This window comes from Oryza glaberrima, chromosome 7 (genome assembly GCF_000147395.1).
Source record: "Oryza glaberrima chromosome 7, OglaRS2, whole genome shotgun sequence".
Classification (NCBI taxonomy): domain Eukaryota; kingdom Viridiplantae; phylum Streptophyta; class Magnoliopsida; order Poales; family Poaceae; genus Oryza; species Oryza glaberrima.
Window position 1 is genome coordinate 828,744 of NC_068332.1, and position 22,127 is coordinate 850,870.

General features: G+C 39.4%; 3 protein-coding genes across 3 annotated transcripts; 2 read left to right on the plus strand and 1 right to left on the minus strand.

Annotated features, from left to right (window-relative positions):
• The first annotated feature begins 8,074 nt into the window (after nt 1-8,074).
• Nucleotides 8,075-9,580, plus strand: LOC127779113 (uncharacterized protein At2g23090-like). The gene is made up of 3 exons (XM_052305806.1): nt 8,075-8,254; nt 8,376-8,416; nt 9,205-9,580. Exons 1-3 carry the CDS (start codon nt 8,182-8,184, stop codon nt 9,322-9,324), a joined length of 234 nt encoding a protein of 77 aa, XP_052161766.1. The 5' UTR covers nt 8,075-8,181; the 3' UTR covers nt 9,325-9,580.
• Nucleotides 9,581-10,098: 518 nt separating this feature from the next.
• LOC127779112 (casein kinase II subunit alpha-2-like) lies at nt 10,099-15,752 on the minus strand. The gene is made up of 10 exons (XM_052305805.1): nt 15,436-15,752; nt 13,059-13,188; nt 12,704-12,898; nt 12,182-12,339; nt 11,707-11,797; nt 11,522-11,587; nt 10,999-11,081; nt 10,847-10,910; nt 10,687-10,755; nt 10,099-10,511 (listed from the first exon to the last, which is right to left on the minus strand). The coding sequence occupies exons 1-10, from the start codon at nt 15,519-15,521 to the stop codon at nt 10,452-10,454; spliced, it is 1,002 nt and encodes a 333-aa protein (XP_052161765.1). The 5' UTR covers nt 15,522-15,752; the 3' UTR covers nt 10,099-10,451.
• A 2,706-nt stretch (nt 15,753-18,458) lies between these two features.
• On the plus strand, nt 18,459-21,380 carry LOC127778833 (uncharacterized). Its single transcript, XM_052305468.1, has 4 exons — nt 18,459-18,716; nt 20,450-20,701; nt 20,894-20,991; nt 21,098-21,380. The coding sequence occupies exons 1-4, from the start codon at nt 18,588-18,590 to the stop codon at nt 21,195-21,197; spliced, it is 579 nt and encodes a 192-aa protein (XP_052161428.1). The 5' UTR covers nt 18,459-18,587; the 3' UTR covers nt 21,198-21,380.
• Nucleotides 21,381-22,127: the final 747 nt, after the last annotated feature.

Below are 22,127 nucleotides of genomic sequence, written 5' to 3' on the forward strand. Positions count from 1 at the left end.
TTTTTTTAATAAAACGAATGGTCAAACAGTGCAAGTAATAAGTCAAAATCTCTTATATTAAGGGATGGAGGGAGTAATGAAGTCTGCAAGTCTTTGTGACACACATACATTGCATGTTGGTATGTGATGGAGTCCTCAAATGAATGGGATGGAAGAAGGGAACGGGGAGCAGCGGCCCATGGATGGAAGGGATTTAGATCCTCTGTCTTCAAAGACACCATATCTTTGTCACCGACAGGTAGATCTATCTGTCAGTGATAAAAGCACGTATCTTTGAAGAACACTTCTCTATTTCCCATGTTTACAGCGCTACTCCCTAAAACCGAGATTGTCACTACTTCGCATTGTATTTCTCTAAAACACGAGAGCTTTTCCAGATAAAAAAACAACCGGGATGTTAGTCGGTTTAACGACCTATGCGATATATCGTACAAAAATGAGGAGCTTTCTGCAAAACAGCCCAACACGTGTAAATCTCTTAAAGGAACAAAAACAATTGCGAAAACGGAGGCAAGCAGGGGATGGGCTGTTATCAGCTTGCTATGTGCTTGATCACATAGGGCCATCATCCTGCCAAAGATAAATAAATATATGTTCTGATGAACCAATATACACGTACATATATGAAGCAGGAGCCTATGCACTAGTTGTGTACGTATGGGATTCACGTGTTATATATGAATATACATCTTGACTAGTGAAAGCTAAGCTAATGGCTATGACTTTGACAAGGCTTGCACTTGCACACACTGTTGGAGCTTAATTACAGCTACTAGCCTACTATACTACTCCCCCCGTCCCATATTAGAGGGCGTAAATTTTTTCTGCCGTTCTGTGTTAGGCATAAATCACTGGTCGAGAAGTGATCTTTGTAGGATAGGGGAAAAACCACAATTGTCCCGGTTCACCAAAAAACCAGGACTAAAAACAATTTTTAGTCCCTGTTTATAAGTTCAACGGGAAGATTTGATCTTTAATCCCGGTTGGTACTAAAGATTTAGTCCCGTCTTTAGTCCCGGTTCGCTGTTTGTTAGGGTGTGTCAAGCCTCCGGTGATCTTTAGTTCCGGTTGGTGTTACCAACCGGGACTAAATATGGCAGTTTTAGTCCCGGTTTGTGTTACTAACCGGGACTAAAGATCATGGCGATTTTTAAGCCCGGTTGGCAACTCAAACCGGGACTAAAAGTCCATCCATATAAAGTCATCTTCTTCCTCCAGCTAGCCCGAGAAGGCTTCATAAATTTGTTGAGTTTAAGGGGAGGTGCTGCCAAAATTTTTGGTGATTTTGTTTTGGTGAAAATATACAATTTGAAGGAGTCTAAATGTTAGCAACTTCATCCTCCTCTATTTTGTGATAAGCATTTGTATTTAGAGATATGTTTTGTATACTATTCTGCCTCTAGAAATTTGGGAATGGGAGATGATGAGAGAGAAAGTTTGTGTAGGGATGAAATAATATAGAAATTTTGTTTAGGTAGAATTTGGGAAAAAAAACTTGTGATAAAAGAGATGAGAAAGAAAAAGATAGAAAATTATATGAAAAAGATTAGAAAACTTCGTTAATTTAAATTAAATTAAGTAAAACAAATTAAATATTTGTTTACAACTTTAAAATGACGGGGAATGAAAACATGAATAATTTGTCGTATTATTTTATCAAATTTGATTATTTAGAATTTGGAAAAAAAAACTTGTGATAAAAGAGATGAGAAAGAAAAAGATAGAAAATTATATGAAAAAGATTAGAAAACTTAGTTAATTTAAATTAAATTAAGTAAAACAAATTTAATATTTGTTTACAACTTTAAAATGATGGGGAATGAAAACATGAATAATTTATGGGGACTAAAGATGGCGGTGGACGACACGTGGCTGCGTCATCTTTAGGGACTAAAGATGTTTCTTTTGTCCCGGTTATTTCAACCGGGACTTAAAGATAGGTATCTTTAGTCCTGGATTCACCGTCCCGATTACATAACCGGGACAACAGAAGGTTCCTAACTGACGTTAAAGATGGGTTCCCCAGCAGTGAATCTTCCAAATGTGCCTTTCTATGTTAGGTCTTCATACATGCGTGTAACGCTTTGGTATACAGATCCACCCAATTACAGTAATACTTGAGCATGCACATGCAGTCAAAGAAACCACCACCACCACCTACACCCACCCCTTTTGTCACATCATTAAAAAAAAAATATACGCCCTCTAATAAGGCCCCGGTTAGTTCCTCCAAATTAGCAAAAGTTTACTGTTTGAAAGCACTTTTTGCTAAAATGGATCTAAACACTAGTAGCAAAAGTTGGCAATTTGGCATTTGCCATTTGGGAGTTTAGAGTAGCAAAATTTATAAAAAGTGTGTTGGGAGTTGTGCTCTCTCTGTCTTTACTAGTAAAATGGCAAAACTTTACCATGCATGTAAACACCAACTGACAAAATTTAGATGCTAAATCTTTTACCACCGAAACTTTTATAAAAAAAATTTGCACAGCAAATTAATCTAAACAGGCCTTAAGGTACGGAGCGAGTAGTTCATTGTTGTACTACTTAAACGCTATTAATTGTTTGGACTAATATAAGCAGAACGCAACTGAACAGGAAAACACATGCACAATAGACACAAAAGTAAGTGTACGTGGTACTATGAATCTGCAAGTCTTGTGAACTTTTCACAAGTACGTGTTGGCCATGGAGGCTTGAAATGGATAATGAATGCGCTTATCATCACAAATTAAGGGTTGCCATCATGCTAATTATATTAAGTAGGGACTAATTGCTCATCGTTTCGTCTATATATAACTTATTGTAGGGAGTACATGTTGTATTAATTACAAAAAATAATTTATTGATAAAAAAACTTTTATATACATCTTCTTAGTTACTTGTAAAATCCAATGCTGAAAAAACCATGATGAAGAAACTATAAAATCATCTCTAAAATTAAGTTTTAAGAGTAAATTTTAGCTTGGACTAATAAGCTGAAGAACAAAAGTGGAGCTGCAAGAAAGCAAGCAAGCACATATATACAACTAGCTAGGAAGAAATAGCTACTACTGCCTCCTTTCGCAAATGTTAATTTGACGACCAAGATATAGGGAGTATTCTTTTTTTTCATAATTGATGATTAATTATTGCTCTTGTTTTCGTTCGTTCATGGCTACTACCATGGTGCGTTTCTCATTCTCTGAGATGCTATGCTAGCCGAAGGTGGCATCATATTTGACAAAGCCTACTGTATTCATAAAAACTATTCGACAAAGTCCTGTCAAAGTAAAAAAAAAATGTTGCATGTAGCCATATCTTGGATTGGTGAGTGCAGATGCAAGAGTAATATATTAATACGTAAGTAAATTTTTTTTTAAATTACACAGTACAACGCAGATACTCACAACGTACACGCACTCACCCCTACGAACACACGCACGTAAACCCTATCCCTATGAGCATTTTCGAAGACTGGGCCGGTAAATTATAAAGAGATTGACGAAGTCACCACAGACGTCTCGCTGTCGACGGGTACGTCGCAATACGTACATAAATTTATTTATTAAACTGTTCCAAGCATTGAGCACTACAACTTCATCGAGTAAAACGGCATCAATAATCAATCATGAGGTTTATTGTTTGGAAGAGGTTACTGTTGTTTAAATTAGCTGACTTCTGATCACGAGCCCAACGGCTATGCAAATTCCTATTTTGGCTGCTGAAAATTTGTTTCACTTGGAGCTCGCAATATGATGATGGATCATTTGTTATATATGCTGTCAAACATGTATGCTATATAGCATAATAGCAATCAAATGGCGTGACAGTTTTGAGCTCAGTGTTTGTTGTGACTTGTGAGGATTGCCAAGAACCGAGTAAGCCAAGATTCTGAGAAGCAGCTGCTGAGAAACTAGATAGTGAGAAACTGGAGAAGCTAGATTTCCCAGCTTCTAACTTCTAGTTTATTTTCTAGATTCTACAACTATAGATTCTCAGAATCTAGGTAAAAAGCTGGACAATTTGGAGGAGCTTCTGGCAGCTGGAGATTCTAGGATAAGCTGCAGTTGCTAGAAGCTCCCCCAAACAGGCCCTAGCATCAGTGCTACACCTTCTAATGGGCCTGAAGGCCAACCCCAGACAAAATTCGTGGCCCACGACAGATTCAGTTTTCTCCATCATGGGCCTAGGCCCAGCTATCAGGGAGAGAGACCTATACTGAATAGGGGGCCTGTTGAAACAATTTGATCATGGAAAATACACTACTCCCCATTTAGGAGCAGTGAGTTAGCGGCATATGTGGAAATACTTTTCTTTTTGACGAAAATCATCCCTTCTTTATTAGGATATTTTCTCATTTATTTTTCTACTTTAACTTGTTTTCTTTATTTTCATTCAAACACTGAAATATCTTAATAACCACGCTTTTCTGGAAATCCTGCTCCATCCGGTTATAAATCGGTGGTGTTTAGGACAACGTCTAGTCAAAATTTTAAAATTCTGACCAAATTTACTGAATCCATCAAAAAAATGTAAAACATATTTCTCTTTTTTCCTCGGTTTTTAACTTTTTTGTATGTTTTCTGTTTGCCATTATACGAAAACCGACATTTTAGAAAACCGATAAAACCGAACCGATTTAACAGAAAAAACCGAATGCCCACACCTAGGTTTGACGAGGTATAGTTTCTCCTGGTTGATGGAGTACAGGTGTGTACAGCTAGGTTCGGACAAGATCCAGAAGCTTCTTCTCTCAAGCCTAATTTACCATTGGTGGGGTCCATCTGGTAGTAATAAGTGCGCTGATGATTCTGTCAACGTCAACGCCGTTCCGCGTCGGTGCACGCGCTCGATCTGCCTTTAAATGATTCCATGAATTTTTGTGATGTTTTAAATGACGATATACTATATTTTCTATAATGATATTTATTTATTTATTTATTTATTTATTTATTAGCACATTTAAACTTAATATTTTTAGAATTATTGATACAGAGTTCTAAATTAAAAAATTTGACCATAGCATTAGTCAAAACATAATAATTATAAGAATCGGAGGAAGTACGGTGCTACACTCCCTCTAATGCCCAAATTCTTATTTACTTCATATTTAAACGTAGTAGTGTGTTCCGTAAAAAAGTAAAAAAAAAATTATAAATTAATAAAATAAAATACTCTTTAGATAATGATGATCACATATGGGTGGTGGGGCCCACCGGGTGGCTGCGTGGGCCATGCCAGCGCATCGTCGTCAATCTCCAGCCACAAGCTGAGATTGCCTCTCTTCACTCCACTTGTGTCAAAGCCGCCTCTCATCTCACCTCACCTCGTCTGCCAACGAACCGTCCTACTACTACATAAGATTATTTTTTGTCCAAAAAGTACGTTAACTATTAAATGTGACTCCTATAATACTAGATTATTATATTTTCAATAAAAAAATACATGTATAATCTTAAGGGCATAAGCAATATATATTACTCAACTAATTATTATAGGTGGGACGATGAGCATGGGTCCTTAAACTATTTCATTTCTCACAATGGCTAAGGGCACCCGTAATGGTTATCTATAGGCTCTCTACAAGATATCTATGTCAGCATATTTTCCTACTTGAAAGAGATTAAATGAAGAGAGTGAGCAAAGCTATCTACTAACGTGGAGATAGTTTATAGAGAAAAACGAGGCAATGCATTAGACATACTATTAATGTGGTTTACTATTAATCTAGTCTATTACTGAGATGTACATGTTTTATAGAGAGCACCTTACTTTACCATTACGGGTGCTCTAAGTTTAGCTATTTCATTTCATTGGTCCCAAGCACCATATTCTTGTTCAGTTGAAAAGAAATGAATTATTTTTGTACTACAACTAGAATCTTTTTTTTTTCTTTCGGCAATGAAAATAAAGACGCCTCAATTCTTCTGTAGCTATAGCCATGGTTCAAGAAGGCGCTAGGCGCTAGTTGGGCGGATAGGGGGCGCCTAGCGCCTAATTGGCGCCTAGGCCCCGCCTAGGCGGCGCCTAGCGGGCGCCTAGGTCGGGTCAAATAGTTAAATTCAAGAAATTAGTAGGCATATTGCACAGAAATTAGACTATATAACACTAAAATAGCAATAAAACACTACCCAAGTAATTTAACCGTCTAATGCACCATTGAATGCCTAATCGCGGCGGCTACCCGGCGCCTAGCGCCTAATAGGCGCCTAGGCGGCGCCTAGGGCCGATTTTTAGAACACTGGCTATAGCTAAGGCTAAAATTTAGTTAGCAATCCCAAGACACCTGTTAATTTATGGTTCGTTTAGATTGATGTCATATTAAACTGTACCAAATTTTTTTAGGTAAAGTTGTCAAATATGTACATCCATTTAGTTTTTTACCAAACTCTAGTAAAACACATAAGAAATCCTGCTAAATTTTAGTAATATTGTCAAATTGTTAAAATTTGGTAAGATTTACTTTAGCTACAATCTAAACATACCCTTAATTACTCTTCGCTCCTCCAGCTAAGCTAGTGGCTAGTCAAAGATGGGGGGCACTCGACTCGATCACAATCTTGGCGTTGACATTTTTCTCCGCTGCTGGCCACTCTCACTGGTTCACTGCCACGGTAACAGAACGTGGATTGTTCCAACGGTTTACCTGATGTGGGTCCCACGTCCCAGTGAGAAAATAAAGAGGGAAGGGTAGTGCTACTTTACACTGTTAATCCTAGGTTAAATATACCCTCTGTATTATCCTTAGGGAGTGGAAGCTGGTGGTAGTGACCATTTGAACAATATAAATGAGCAAATTAGCGGCAACGTAGAACGGGATAGCTATAAAAATTAAAAAAACATATTTATTTGAGTTTTTAAGAAATTTCTTCATAGTTTCTTTTTTTTTTGCACGAATCACACAATTGAACTGTTTGAAAAGCATGCTAATTAAAAATGAGCAAGTTGTAATTTGGAGCTGTGGAAAAGAACATAGCCTAGTCAACTTCATTTTTATACTATGCCCGATGGTAAGATTATAAGTGCCATAAATGTTAAAGGAGTCATACCTATAAAACCCTATATATAACCATCATATGCGGTGTTGGACCATATAATTACTTCTAACAGTAGATTTCAGCTCAATAAGGCCTTATTTAGTTAGGGAAAATTTTTAGGTTTGGTTATCACATCGGATATACGGATACATTTAAAGTATTAAACGTAGTCTAATAACAAAATAAATTACAGATTTCGCCAGAAAACTGCGAGATGAATTTATTAAGCCTAATTAATCCACCATTAGCAAATGTTTACTGTAGCACCACATTGTTAAATCATAGCGTAATTAGGTTTAAAAGATCCATCTTGCAATTTACACGTAATCCGTGTAATTGGTTTTTTTTCCTACATTTAGTACTCCATGCATGTGTCCAAATATTCGATGTGACAACGTGAAATTTTTTTTTTTTGGAATTAAACATGGCTTAAGTTTTACACGACATTGTAGGATGATTTTTTTTACTTTGGTAGGACTAATAATCATCAGGTAAATTTGGTTATATAGCATCGAAAGTTCACTTTTTTTACAGCACCGAAAGATACATCATTGTGGCGGCATTATTATTATTATTATTATTATTATTATTATTATTGGGTTTGATGGTTTATGACCAATATGGCAAATCCATCAACAACAAACAAAACGTTAGCTTAGCCATGCCCATTACTCCTGTAGTCGAGGGGTTTGCTATTCTGGCTCTCTATTAAGCTCATAAAAAAATACTAGTCCACACATAAGTATTATTATCTTTTGTTAAATATGATGGTAGTTTTTACCTGGTAATAATCATGGGATTGGGTATATTGTATTTTTATTTTTGGTATCATTACTTGGTTTTTTTTTTTTGACCAATTTGGCAGTCAACAAAGCAAAGAGTAGTAGGTTAGGCACGCCCATTACTCCTCGTTACAGTAGACGGTTGGCTGGATCGGACCGGCTCTCCCGTGAGGCCCACGGGACGCCCAAAACGAACGGCCCAGATCAGCCCGTGTGGGCCCCACACGCTCGCCGACCTCCTCCTATTAAAACCCGATGATTCCGTGCCTTTGCCTTCGCTTCCCTTCATCACTTCCAAAAAAGAAAAAAAAAACTCGTTTTCTTTTCTTCTCTTCTCTTCTCTTGTTGCGGCGAAGGGGGAGAGGAAGGTCGAGGTCGACGAGATGGGCGGCGGCAATGGGCAGAAGTCGAAGATGGCGAGGGAGAGGAACATGGAGAAGAACAAGGGCGCCAAGGGTATACTAACCTAACCCCTTCTCCTCCTCGATTTGGCCCTTGATTTGGTCCTTGTTCATGTGTTTCTTGCTTCTTGATCTCGTCATCCTCGTGTGTTGTTGTTGTTGTTGATTTTTCGCAGGGAGCCAGCTTGAGGCCAACAAGAAGGCCATGAACATCCAGGTGAGCATCCGATCCATCTCCTCCCCCCTCCCGATTCGCTCCCCCACCTAACCCTATTCTATTTTTCCTCTTCTTCTTTTTTCCCCAATTTCTTGTGTTTTGGGACCACGATATATGTTGGGATTTAGGGAGGATTTCTTGATTACGCGCGTGTAGACACGCAGGAAAATCAATCGGGTTCAATTCCTTCGGCTCTGTTCAGACATATATCGACAGCCTATATTCTCAAAGTTCTGTTAAATTTTAGCTTTTGTAAAGAAAAAAAAAAGAACTGCTGATGTAAAACAATCGTTTATTTTTCACAAGATGGGCTGCTGTTAATGGTTCCAGGTTAGCTTTATGCTTGCCTGGATCTAATTCCAGGTTTTGTTAGTTGAGATCCATGTACTCTTATAGTTCTGTATACGCCAGTGTGATGATTTATCTGAACCTTCAGGTAGTAATAGCATCGACAATCCTTGTGAGGTATTATCCTGTTGTGTAATCGTTAGAATATGTATGATGGAAGTTATGTCCTCAACAAATTAATGAACTGATTGTTAAGTATCTATCATCAGTCCACTATGTATTAAGCTGAAGTTTGCCGATGGCTTAACTGGTTAAGATGCACCACCCTGTAAAGCATGAACTTGTGCTCCTAGTGTTGTTGTTTCTAAAATCTGTAGTCGTATTGATATCTAGTGCATTCTCTTGGTAATTTTTTCCGATGTAGCCATCACGTTATACGATTTTGTGGTAATCTTTTTTCTTAATCTGGTGTACTCAACAACGGTTCCATCTCAATGCAGTGCAAGATATGCATGCAGACTTTCATCTGCACCACCTCTGAGACCAAGTGCAAAGAGCATGCTGAGGCGAAGCATCCGAAGAGCGACCTCACCGCGTGCTTCCCTCACCTCAAGAAATAATGGCGGTGGCATCTCTCTGCTCAATCAGAAGAGAAAAAGAGAAGCTGCCATAATCCACTAGTATCATCTTGTATGCAATGACTGGTTGCCCTATGTATGGGTCTAAACTTTGGTCAGCTGCTGCTGCTTCTTTGGTTGTGTGCCTCATCTAAATATGTAATACTCTATCAACCTCTTGTGCAACGATATTAATCTTGTGTGGATTTGCTGCCTGTGTTCAGTCAATATGTTATGTTGCAACATCACTCTTCACTAATTTCCGGTGTCTCCTGTGGTACAAGTCATTGGTTCAACCCAGAGTTTCTTTAACAGTTATGCCATCGTGTTTTTTTCCATGGAGCACCTTGTTTATACTTAGTACTCCCTTCAGTTTTTTTTATATGACGTTGGCTAGTTCAAATTTATACTAGCCAACGTCATACATACATGCATGGAGGTAGTAGTAGATATATAGTTCTGTGCTTGATCTTCTACGAGCTCCTACTGTATATCTGTATGCATCTAACATACTCAAAGTATATTTGTATGCATCTGAAATACAGGATTGGCCCAGTAACTTTTACAGTATAGATCCCATTTATCATTTACTATAAGCCAGGATCGACCTGTAACCTCTGATATATAGGTGAGAGCAAGTGTAATTTTCTTCAGATTTACTAGGCTAAATCATGTTTGGTACACCAGTTAAGTTAGCATAAATGGCGTTTCAGTTAGCATGGATAGCTGATAACTTTAATATAGGGAATTGAACTGGTTCAGCGATGATGTCCGAGGTCAAGGTGCATAAATCCATTAAGGTACAGCTAATTGATCATTACAATCAGTCTTAAAACGGACCAACTCGCAAATTAAAAAAAAAACATTTATACTCAACGAGTTACACGAACAATGTGTTTCAATCAATCGTCAGAAACAAAGATACAAACAACACACGAGTAAATCACAATCCACGTTTGCGGTTAAGCACACATGAGCTGTTACATGCTCTCCCAGAATCCTCTTGCCAGGGTGATTCAACCATTACCGAATCTCAAACTCCCAATACAAGTGACTGGACCAAGTCACTAATACTGTGCAGCTCCATGACTGCTGCTAATCGACGGTCAGCACTAGTCCCGTTGTTTTGTCTATTGTGCACGAGGCCTACTGTTCTCCGCAGCCCTCACTTGGAGAAAGTATGGGTGTGCCTGCAATCATCCAATGTTATATAAGTGCATGGCAATGGTACACCAAATCAAAGGTCAGAGACCAATAATGCCCAGGAACAATCGCAAAAAAAATATCATGATGTTGTACACTAGTAAAACGCATATTTTGCATAGAAAAAAGGAAATCAAAGGAAGTGCAGAACAAGTTACTTACCATAGCTTCACGTGCAGTAAGTCTATCCTGGTGATCATAGCGAAGAAGCTTGTCAAGGAAATCGATGGCCTAACATAGAAAAGAAATCATGTTGAAAACCATTAATACTTTAATGACGGTACATTTGTGATAACCTCTGAAGAAGGGGCACTGGAAATACCTCTGGGGATACTAGATGTTGGTTGTCAGCATTAATAAACTTTGACCAAGGTTTCCTGCTGTGCCTGCATATGAAAAAAAAATGTCAAAATTTTAATTCATATTAAAACTAGAGGTCTTGCATTGCATCACATATAATTGTAATTCATATACCTTCCAACGAGGGCTTCAAGCTGTGGGTCAAGCTCAATACGGTACTTGTTCAAGTATGAATTCAGGCTGTCTGTCCCAAGTACCTGTGAATGCAGGGAGTCAAGGAAACAACACAAATAACTAAAGATGATTTATCACATATCTAGCTCAAGTTCAATAAGACTTTTACTGAAGCGGTACTCAACAGAAAGGAAGGGTGTCCATAGTTAACGTGTAAGTATGAATAAAATGTTAGTGACTAAGTTTGACCAGAATAAAGTTCAGCGGAGAAAAATAGTTGTAACTGTTACTTTTTTTTCTCGAACACGCAGGAGAGCGTTACAACTGTTGCTCCTGATTACTATCAGAACTAATCGCATCATAACAACAAATGAAACAATTCCTAACATCAAACATGGATAACTTGAGCTGCAAATGAAATAAGATAAACCATAGTGTACAGTATGAATGATAAGCTAAACATGAAATGCATTTCATTCTTGTATGAACATCATCTTTTAACATAAACAAGCTGAGAAATCACCTTTGCAATCTTAACAAGTTGATCATGGTTGTCATGACCATAGAAAAATGGCTCCTTGCGGAAGATCTGCACTCAACAACACATTATTAGCAATCAGCACCAGTTAATTCTTTTATAGAAAAAGGCAGTTGCATTACAAAATTGATGAAATGAGAAAAAGTAATGTATAAATGTCATGGTAATACCATTCCAGCAAACATGCAACCAAGACTCCACATGTCCAAAGAGTAGTCATAATCTTGCAAGTCAACAAGAAGCTCAGGTCCCTTGAAGTACCTGAATTCCAGTGAAACAGAACATGTCAACCAAAAAAAAAAAAAGGGATGCAACAGGGAAAATATGGAATGAGAGTAGTACAGGCACAGCAAACATAGTAGCTACAGAAAACATTCTTTAAACGTGATTATATGCTCATGCTGCTGGCATTTTCCTGTTCTTCATAGTACTTTAAACATCATTAACGCAAACAATCCAATATCCGCAAGAATTAGATTTGCCTATTGCCTCAGTAAATCATCAAAACAATCATCAAATAAACTGCACGCCAGTTTATTCTAACTTAAATAGTTCACCAAACATACTAAGATTAATACATGTTGTTAATTACTCTATAAGAAAATCAAATGATAAACCCATTAACAGAGCAGTATGTGCCTCTACCTTGAAGCAACACGGACATTATATTCCTTGCCAGGGTGGTAGAATTCAGCAAGGCCCCAGTCTATTAATCGGAGTTTTCGAAGTTCGTGATCTATCATAACATTGTGAGGCTTCACATCGCGGTGCATGATGCCTTGTGAATGGCAGTAATCTAAAGCCTGCACCCATCAACAGAAAAGGGTGTTATATCATAATTGGATCAGCCAAAAATTGCTCAAACCAAACGATGTATGACTTGGATTTTCCTATAGAAGAAAAAGAACATGATATCATTGCTTTTATTACGGGCAAAGATTTCTTCATCTCGTTACTAGCATAGAAAAAGCCTTCATGCACACAGAGAAGCCCTCAGGGAAGAAAAATAGTATTAAGCATAAGTTGGAACTAGAAGTTAGATATTATGCATATAGTTGCAAATTTCAAAGATTTCATTTCAACAAGAACGATACTCTGGAAAAGTGCTGAATTAGTAGTTTCTTGTTGGCAATGTTACAGTAACAAAAAATTGAGAAAGAATAAAACCTTCAGTAGCTCGTAGATATAATAACGGATGTCATAATCTGTCAGGGTTGGGTATAGCACTTTGAAATCTGTGTTGTTGACATATTCAAATATCAAGCTTGGTGTTTTTGAGTGCTGATCTCTAACAATATCAAGCAGTTTCACGATATTTGGACCTCCACAAAGATTCTGAAGTATTTTTATCTCTCTTTTGATCTGCATACAAAAGAAAACTATGGTTAAAATAATAAACACTAATGCCATTGACACAAAGCTAGGTGTAAGATGGAAACAGTACCATGTTACCAGTAAAAGAGCATGTTCAGGGGAAAAGGAAAAAAAGGATGGACAACAGGATTCATGAATCATGAACTACCTTCTTTTTCTTCACAGGCTTGAGAATTTTGATAATGCATTTTTCATTGTTGTTGACATTAATACCCTCAAAGACCTCGCTGTATTTTCCTCTCCCAACTTTCCTTACAACTTCATAATCATCCTGCTCACTGCTCAAAGATATCATAAATTCAGATACTGTTAACAGGATAGGCTGGGAAAATATAAGTGCCCAGTTGGACATTTTTTGTGAGCTCACTCACAGCATGAATTCCTAATTGACTGGAGATACAAGTACACTATTCAAAACAGTAAGTGATGAACACTGGTATATTTGTGGGGAGCAGACATGCGTCACGCTAAAGTAATCATATACAACTAAAGTTATTTTGGGTTGCTTTTAGAGTACATGATCTTCCTGTTCTGTCTTTAGAAAATGAAGAACAAGCAGAAAACACCAGTGCCAGACTGGGCACTTGAGGGTAATGTGCTGTTGAGCTATAACCTCTAGGCATAATGCACTACAATCAATCCTGATATCTATTTTTCAAGCTATACAAAGGCCAAAGAACCAAAGTACTATCAGGTTATTACACTTAATTCATACCATCTTTAATCCATACAAGAATACAGTAGCAATAAAAACACTTCAAGCTAATCACATGATTGCCTTCATTCAGTGATAAAATACATATTGACAAAGGTCCATTGTCATGGTTAATTAAATAAAATAAGTTTATTATAATATATATAGTCATTTCAATGGACTTGATTAAGAATATTTACTAAAAAAATAACATGGTTACTCTAATCCTTAGGTTGAACTGTTGAAGAACAATCCTTCAGCACAAGCCTTAATGCTGCACATGGTTGCTGCCCAAAATAGCTGTTTTAAGACCACAGGATCAGTATGACCCGTGGACTCTAAACTTATAGAGCAATTGACGCATGCCCTGGATTCCTATTACAAAGTAAATTAAATTGTAACACCAAATGATGAGCCCAATTCTATCTAAACTAAATCATTCGACAGATTGAAACTAACTAAAAAACATGCCCTCTGCGCAACATCGCTAATCTAACATGCAATCTGAAACAATGGGAGTTCAATGAGAACGACAGCAGTTTATGTGTTATTGTTGCCTCCATGTACGTGGTTTAGAGAAATGTATTTACGATGCAAACTTGTAGATGACACTGTAATCGCAAGTCAAAAAATGGGTAATTTAAGTAGCCACTAGTGAACAGAAATTATTAGTAAGTAATCAATTGTCCCAATGATCTCAGGGAGTATATCCATTTTCCCAATATAATATATGCGAATAAAAAAAATCGCACGACTCAATCAAGCTCGCACCCAACAATACCTTCCCTGGATCACCGACGTCTAGAATTCCAACAGCACACACTCCAGATGCAGCATCCAACCCTGAATCTAACTGAATGGATGAATTCACCGCATGCAGATACACAGGCAGCAACAAATGCGGGAGGGCCTGCTGCCCACATGGGTGGGTGGGTGGGCGCGAAGCAATTGCGACGTAGGACACACTCACCCCCATCGGATGGTGAGGGCCTCGTAGTCCCAGGACCTTGTTTGGCCGCTTTTACAGAACATGATCTTCCTGTCGTTTCTTAGGAAGATGAAGAACAAGAAGTAAACACTAGTACCATAACAAACACTTGAGAGGGTAATATACTGTTGCACTCTAGACATACAGCATATTGCATCACAATCAATCAGGATAGCTGTTAGTCATATACTAGACAAAGGCCATGGAGCCCAGCTCATATCAGGTTGTTACACTTAATTATATCATCTTTCACCAATACAAGAATACAGTACCAATAAAACCATTCCAAGCTAATCAGGCGGTTTCCTTGATCCAGTGATAGAATACATATTAGCATAGATCCAATTTATGATTATTTGATGTAGGAGAAGTTTATTATAATCTACACGGTCATTTCATTGACATGGTTTACCAGTGTACACTAAGTCGTATTCTTCAATTTAGCTCTGTATATTGCATAATCCTTGGCTTGTATTGTTGGAGTATAACAAATAATTAATTGAAATCGACTGTAACAATAAATAAGACCGAGTTCTATCTAAACTAAACAATTTGACAGCTCTCCGCACAAGATCACTAATCTAACATGTAACCTGAAACAATGAAACTCCAATAACAACAAGAGCAGCAGTTGATTCACAAACAATTCTATTTACAATCCTAATAACTTGATGATAACACCGGCGATTGCAAAGTCATGAAACGTGTAACTAAAAAGCTTTATCATACGTATCAGCACGCAACATCCGACACTGAATCTAAACTGACCCACGCAGATGCAGAGGCGACAACACAGGGTGGAAGCAAGAGCGAGGTAGCGAGGTAGGAGTGGGAGGCACTCACCCCCATTGGACGGTGAGGGCCTCGTAGTCCCAGTACTCCTTGGGGCGCAGCACGTTGACGTCGGTGTAGACCCTGGCCTTGGACATGGCGCCGATCTGGGACTGGATCCCGCCCGCTGCCCAGGTGGGGGTGGGCGGGCACAGCGGTGAGGCAACGACGACCCGGGAGAGCGAGGCGGAGCGGTCAGGCGGGGGAGCGCATCGGCGAGGCGGGCGTCGCCGGCGGCGAGCCTAGCTAGGGTTTCGACGAGGGAAGGGGACAAGACGAGGAGGAAGGGATGAATCTTTTTTCCTTTTTCTTTCTTTTTTCTGAGAGGGAAAGGGAAAAGAAATTTTTTTTGAGAGGGAAAGGGAAAAGAAAAAAAGAAGAAGAAAAGTTGGGGATATTGGCCAGTGCTAATGACAGGTGGGGCCCTGGATCCGAGCGAGTGAAGTGGCCCACCTGACGGTGACTGTACAAGTAGGGTTGTTGATCTTTTTAGGGGACTCCCCGTCATTTGCCCTCCTCCAGCTTACAAACGGCGGTTATAATTTAAATTTCAAAAGTTAATTTTAAAGTTAAAGTACGTTTTCCAAGATGTACTACATATTTTTATAGAAACACATGCGGTTTAAATAAAGAAGCTCTGCAAACTCTCATTCTCATGATATGGCTGCACCTCTGCACAAATAACCGCCGGTGGTATATGTATGGGATCCCTACATGTATAGTGCTCGTAGTTTCAAATAAACAAAACGACGATAAAAGGAAACATGATACAATTCAGGCGTTGATCGATTGTCCCCTTCTTGAATTTTTGACAATCTAATCATTTTATACAACTTATTTCAAAAATAAATATCAAAAACTGTTTTTCTTAAAATAAAATGACATCAAAGTGGGCATTGAGATACAACGTCCCCAATGAAATTGTCACATCACGAGAGCTCGTCCAAAATATTTTATGCAGGCTCCTAAAGTAAACAAAGTGATGCTAGCAGCCTAGCACGATGGTTCAATAATTTTTCTATTTTTTTTATTTTTAGGTGTTTTCTATTTATCCTCCCTTGACCTCTACTCGTTCTATTATTCTTTTTCCAAAATATCACACGGTCTGTTTAAATTTATTTTAGTTTGATCAAACTGAGAACTTAAATTATAAATAATAATAATAATAATAATAATAATGAACTATTTAGTCCAGTAACTATAAATTTGTATTTGTTTTTCAACATGGAAGGAACAAATTTGCCTACTTAAATTATATAGTAATTGTCTTAATAAAATATTTAGCTATGATAAACATATTCTGAGGGTATTGGGGTACATCGATATGAGTATATATACGATACGACATCAAACACACAAGAAGACAAGCGTTATACTAGTTCAGGCCACTCGTAACTTCACTGCCTTCGCTCGCACCTTTTCGTGTCGCCACTAGCAGGGCATGAGCTCCAATGCCGCCATCGCCAGATGATGGAGCTGTATGCCTATTATAGTAGGTCCAAACAAAGCCAACCAAATAACCAAGCCACTAGCTATTTTCAACAGTCGAATCGAGTTTAGCCGATCTTTTTCATCTACAAGGAAATCAAGTAGAGGTGGAGCCATACAGAGACATATTCCTAGAGCAGCTCCGACATGCTAGTGTGCAGGTTCGGGAGGGACATGGAAGTGGAGGCGAAGGACTTCTAGGAGCAGCAGAAGCTTTGGGAAAACCGGAATGAGGGAGCGTTGTGCGGTGCTCGAACTATTATTCCGCGCGTAGCGCGTGGATTAGCGCTACTGGATATTTGAACTTTTTTTTCCTTTTTCATATGTGTTGGAATTGGAATCTCCGGACCGAATTTTTTTTATCATGCCGGCGACACAACCAGACTAGTTTTGTATTTGGGCCAGCCAGTCCATCTCTCCTTCATTCTTATTAAAAATTGTAGTAAGTCCATTTTGACTCTCTTAACTAGTGGTCAAATCTAATTCGAATCCTGAACCATAATAATGAATATCTTGACCCCCTAACTATTAAAATCAATGTAATTTGATTCCTCCACGGTTTTGGAGGACAGTTTCGCTAACGTGGCTCTTTGACTTGGTCAAACTTTTTTTTACTGATGTGGCAACCCAGCCATAAAATACAAGTGAGGCCCACATGTAAGCCAACTCCAAGGAGGCCCTCGCCAATGACGTGCTCCCGAACGGCAGGCTTGTTTGCTTCTCCACTTCTTCCTCTAAGCCGTCTTCTCCACCGTCGCCCCACATCCTGGTTCGATTGGCCACTCCGTCACCATCGTCGGGCCGAAAGGGGCCGGGGTAAGAGAGAGAAGAGAGCCCTGTCACCGCCGCTCCCCATCGATAAGAAGAAAGGTTGAGAGAGGGTGAGAGATGGTAGTAAGGAGGATGAAAAGTGGGCCCTACTTTGACATGCAAGTGATTAGATTTTTTGTTTAAAAAAGGGGCCCACTTGTCAGCCCCTTTCTCCCCTCTCTGTCTTTTTCCCCAAACACTCTACACTCGGCGGTGTGCTGCGGTGCCAACGGGACTTCCCACCATCCCTCGCGGCAGCGAGCACAAGGGAGGAGGGACCGCAAGAAGGAGAGCCGGAAGCAGGGTGCGACATCCTCCTCACCCGCCGCTCCGCCCCGCTTCGGTCGATAGGAGAGGAGCGGGAGGTGGCGGCAAAGGCATGCGGAGGAGATGTAGGTGGCAGCAAATAGCGCAAGATCCCACTCGACGAGGGCTCGCGACACATGTCCGACGCCGCATCATCCTCCGGTGATTGAGATTCTCTACCTTAAGTCAGGTGACTTTAGAGTTACTGACATGTGGGTCCATAGCAAAGAAGATCCATATGTCAGTAACTCAAAGTCAGAGGATCTCAATCCCATTCTCTGGTGATCGGCACCGTCTCTCTCACGTGTGCATCCAACGGTAGAGGAAGAATGGTTGAGAGTTGAGGTGGGAGGGCAGATGTGAGATTTCTCGTGCGCCTCCAGGCTTCATTGTAGAGAGAGAGAGAGGGGTAGTAGAACGGAACGGAGAACGGGAGCAACACAACGGAACGGAGATGGATGGCGAGAAGCGAGATACTCCCCCTCCTCGGCTTCTCCTCCCAAATCCATCACCATCACCAGAGAAAGAGAGAGGCGAGGAAGAAGGAAGGCTAGGGCAAGATGGCTCTCGGAGCTCTCCTCCGCCGCGCCCGCGCCCTCCCCCGCCTGCCCCAAGGCGCCGCCGCGCGCTCCTTCTCCGCCCCCAACGCCGGCCACTTCTCTTCCTCCAACGCCGGCCACTTCATTCAGGTGAGACAACACTTGTGCACCTCTTCCATCTGGAGTAGTTCTTTTTTTTTTCTTTTGTCAAAGCATCAACAGCATTTACTTGTCAGGTCTTTGATTGTTTCATTTGTTTGAGAAGATGGCAACAAGAACAGCTTGCATTTTGTAGCAAGAGTAATGATTGATGGACTTCCCATTTCACTTCTTCTACCCATTATTTTTTTTTCATCCAAGCACATCCAACCCCCATAACTCCAAATATGAGCACCTACTCAGTGTCCTGAATTCTGTTTCTAGTCAAACTAGTAGGTATACAATAGTACAAAGCAAATGATCCATTAACAGATATCGCTAGTATTACAATTACATCACCCTGACCCTGTTATTTTTTTTTCCTCTCCTTGCTGATGCCGCTTTTATGTGAAACAAATCAAGATTGCTACTCCATATTATGATCTTGACGATCCAAGCAGATGGTATACATTTCAACTGGTCGCCGCACTTCCCATTTCTCTAAGTCAAACAATACTTTTTGGTGGATTAGGACAGAGAAAAGGCCGATTTTTTTTCATCTAAACGCATGCAACACTCTAATTCTAGATGTGAGCACACAAATCCAGCAGTTAAATCTGTAGGCATGATGCTCACGGGTGCACTGATTGTTCCATCGAACTCTTAATCCAACAAACTAATATGCACCGGTAAATCGATGTATAGCCCAACTGCCACTGTTAGTCAAACTACCTAGTGATCAAGGATGATTGATGAACCATTACGAGAGTGAGTAAAATAGGTCAACTTGCTGACTGCCATCTTGCTATCAGCCTTGAATTTTCTTCGACCTCTGTTGCTTCTCCCTCTGCTAATTCAGCAAACTATTTTGCTTGAGTTCAGATGTTGCTTTTCATTTTGGTATTTGGAACTGCATAGGACATTTAATTAAATAGATAGCCTAGTTATTTTGTTGGGCATCAGGCCATTAGTTCAACCGAAGTACCTGTTCACATGTGCATGCTGCTTAGAAATAGAACTCCTAACCTTACATGCTCACATCTAGAATTAGGGAACTGCATGTGTGATGAAAAAAAAAAAACTCAGGAGAAAAAGCGAATAAAGCTCGAGGCTGACGGCATGACAGCCATGGGCGGACCCTCCCTTGTGGCAAGGTGTGGCAGCTGCCATACCTAGCTTCTGGTGTGAACAGCCCCTGCTAAACAACGATGCTGAATGTTTCGTAGGTTGTCATGGTGGCGAGTGATGACAGAGGCAAGGAGCAAGCGATCGATCGAGCTCTGCTGTAAAATTGTCATTTGACGTAGCTGGCGCAGAGCAGTTGCTAGTTTGGGGATCTCCGGATAGCGGGCACGCGGCTAAGATGGTCTGACGATAGATTAGCAGAGCACCAGCGTACAACCAATCAGTTTCTTCATTTTTCTTGTGTTCCTAACTTTATGGTTAAAGTACTAATTTATGTGTACAAGCTAACACCGATTAAGTGACAATTCTATTGATTACGGGTTTCTACTGGATTGCTGTTATTTGTTAAAGGAATTGAGTAGAAATATCATAACTGGTTTTGAGACAGTAGCAAGAAGCGTTTAGAGAATATATTCGAACATTGGATGGTCAAGGTGCTCACTTCAAGCTTAACCTATAATGATTTATGCCAATAATAGCGCTTCTCTAGTTCTGCTAATAAGAAATCATTCATTTCTGCAGTGATGGAGTAACTAACTTTTCTTCTTCATTCCATTCAGCGATGTCAGGAAGCACTGCTTGAAGAATTGATCTGGAATGAGGTGTATGCCAAGCACAATGAAGCTAGAGTAAGGCGCCTTATCAATTCGCTTGTGAGGTCGCTCGGTGATGTTCCAAAACAAAAGGGTTTCACTAAGACATTTTCTCAAGAATTTGGGATGGTTGTGAAGGAACTAGAAAAGGATATGAATATGAGTTTTAAATCATTCAAAGTGCCACTACGAAGGCTCATCCTCAGGACTTTGGACAAGGTAGTTCTATCGCCACCTTTGTTTTTTCACTGCAAGAATAAGGATAAATAGATGTAATTTCTCCATCTCCTCATCATCTTATTACATTTGGTCTTCAAGTTTCCTATCAATTGTAACCAATCTAATCTATCTGCTTTGTGCTGCTTATTTATGCCTTCCTGCTCTGCTTGATTCCCTAATTCAACTATGCAGTATCAGCAGCAGGGAAGTGATGCTTTACTGAAGAATTCTCTGGAATCCAAAGTGCACAGCAGCCACTGGGGAGATGCACATGCCAATCCTAATTTCTGGTACTAACTAATTACTATCTACTTCCCTGATTTTAATCCCTTCTTCTTCTATCTAGCTGCTGCTAAGTCTTCTAATTAATTTAATTTTGGTCACTACTTATTTCAGGACTAAAGCATTCGGACTAAGCCTCCTCCTCAGCTTCTTCAGCTTCGAAGTTGGACAGCAATACGAAACTCTCAATGGAGAGGGAGAGCTTCCAAAGTGATGATGTCAATTTAATGCATGCATGTAGGGATCAGACCAGTTGGTGTTTTGTAATACTAATCTATACCTAGAGGCATTGTCATCTTGGTGTCAATGATTTGCTCCCCCTTTCATATGAACAATTAGTTAATGATTTAACGTGTCTGTCAACTTCCAACAACTATGAATATCCCATCTTTTGTTCTGTGGCTGAGCCGTGCTATATTAGGATAACTGTTCGCATTATGATAATCCGCTCTATATATTGTTTGGGAATGAGTCGATCAGTACGTTATGACTTGTTTTGGTCCTGTCTGAAAACAGGGAGCAATCTTGGCTGATCAAGTTGGGCATTTTAAGCAAAAGATAGCTTACATTATTAATTGTTAATTAGTTTTGACATTTTTATGATGTAGCCTGAATTGTGTATCAGTTGCACCTTATATGCTTGACCAAGTCCAATTAGAATTGATATGTTGAATATGGATATACTTTTCTTTTTCACTGGAACTTCCTATGATGCTTCATGAAAATCTTATTATTCATTATGTTTTATACCAACCTACAGAAATATGCCATGTCTGCCTACTTGTCAGCCACAGAATTTTAGCTTTCTGAGCTAATCATGTTTTTCCAACCTTTTTACCGATGTACTTCGTGGGTGAATTTTACTTCTAATGCAGAAATTGTCTTAGTTTACAAATTCTCACATATTGCTCCTTTCTGCCGTAATGGTATTCAGCAGGTATGCAATAGATCTTTAGCACCTGTAGACTGATCATCTTTTCTGGCCATATATAGCTGCCAATTCTTTTTTTCTTTCAATGAGAAAATTCTCTTTCAGATCAAATAAGATTTTTAGAGATACATAAAATTTATTAAACAAATAACTAGGATTTTTTTTATAGTACATTTGGATAAACATGAGCCGTTCATGGTACTAGATACAATT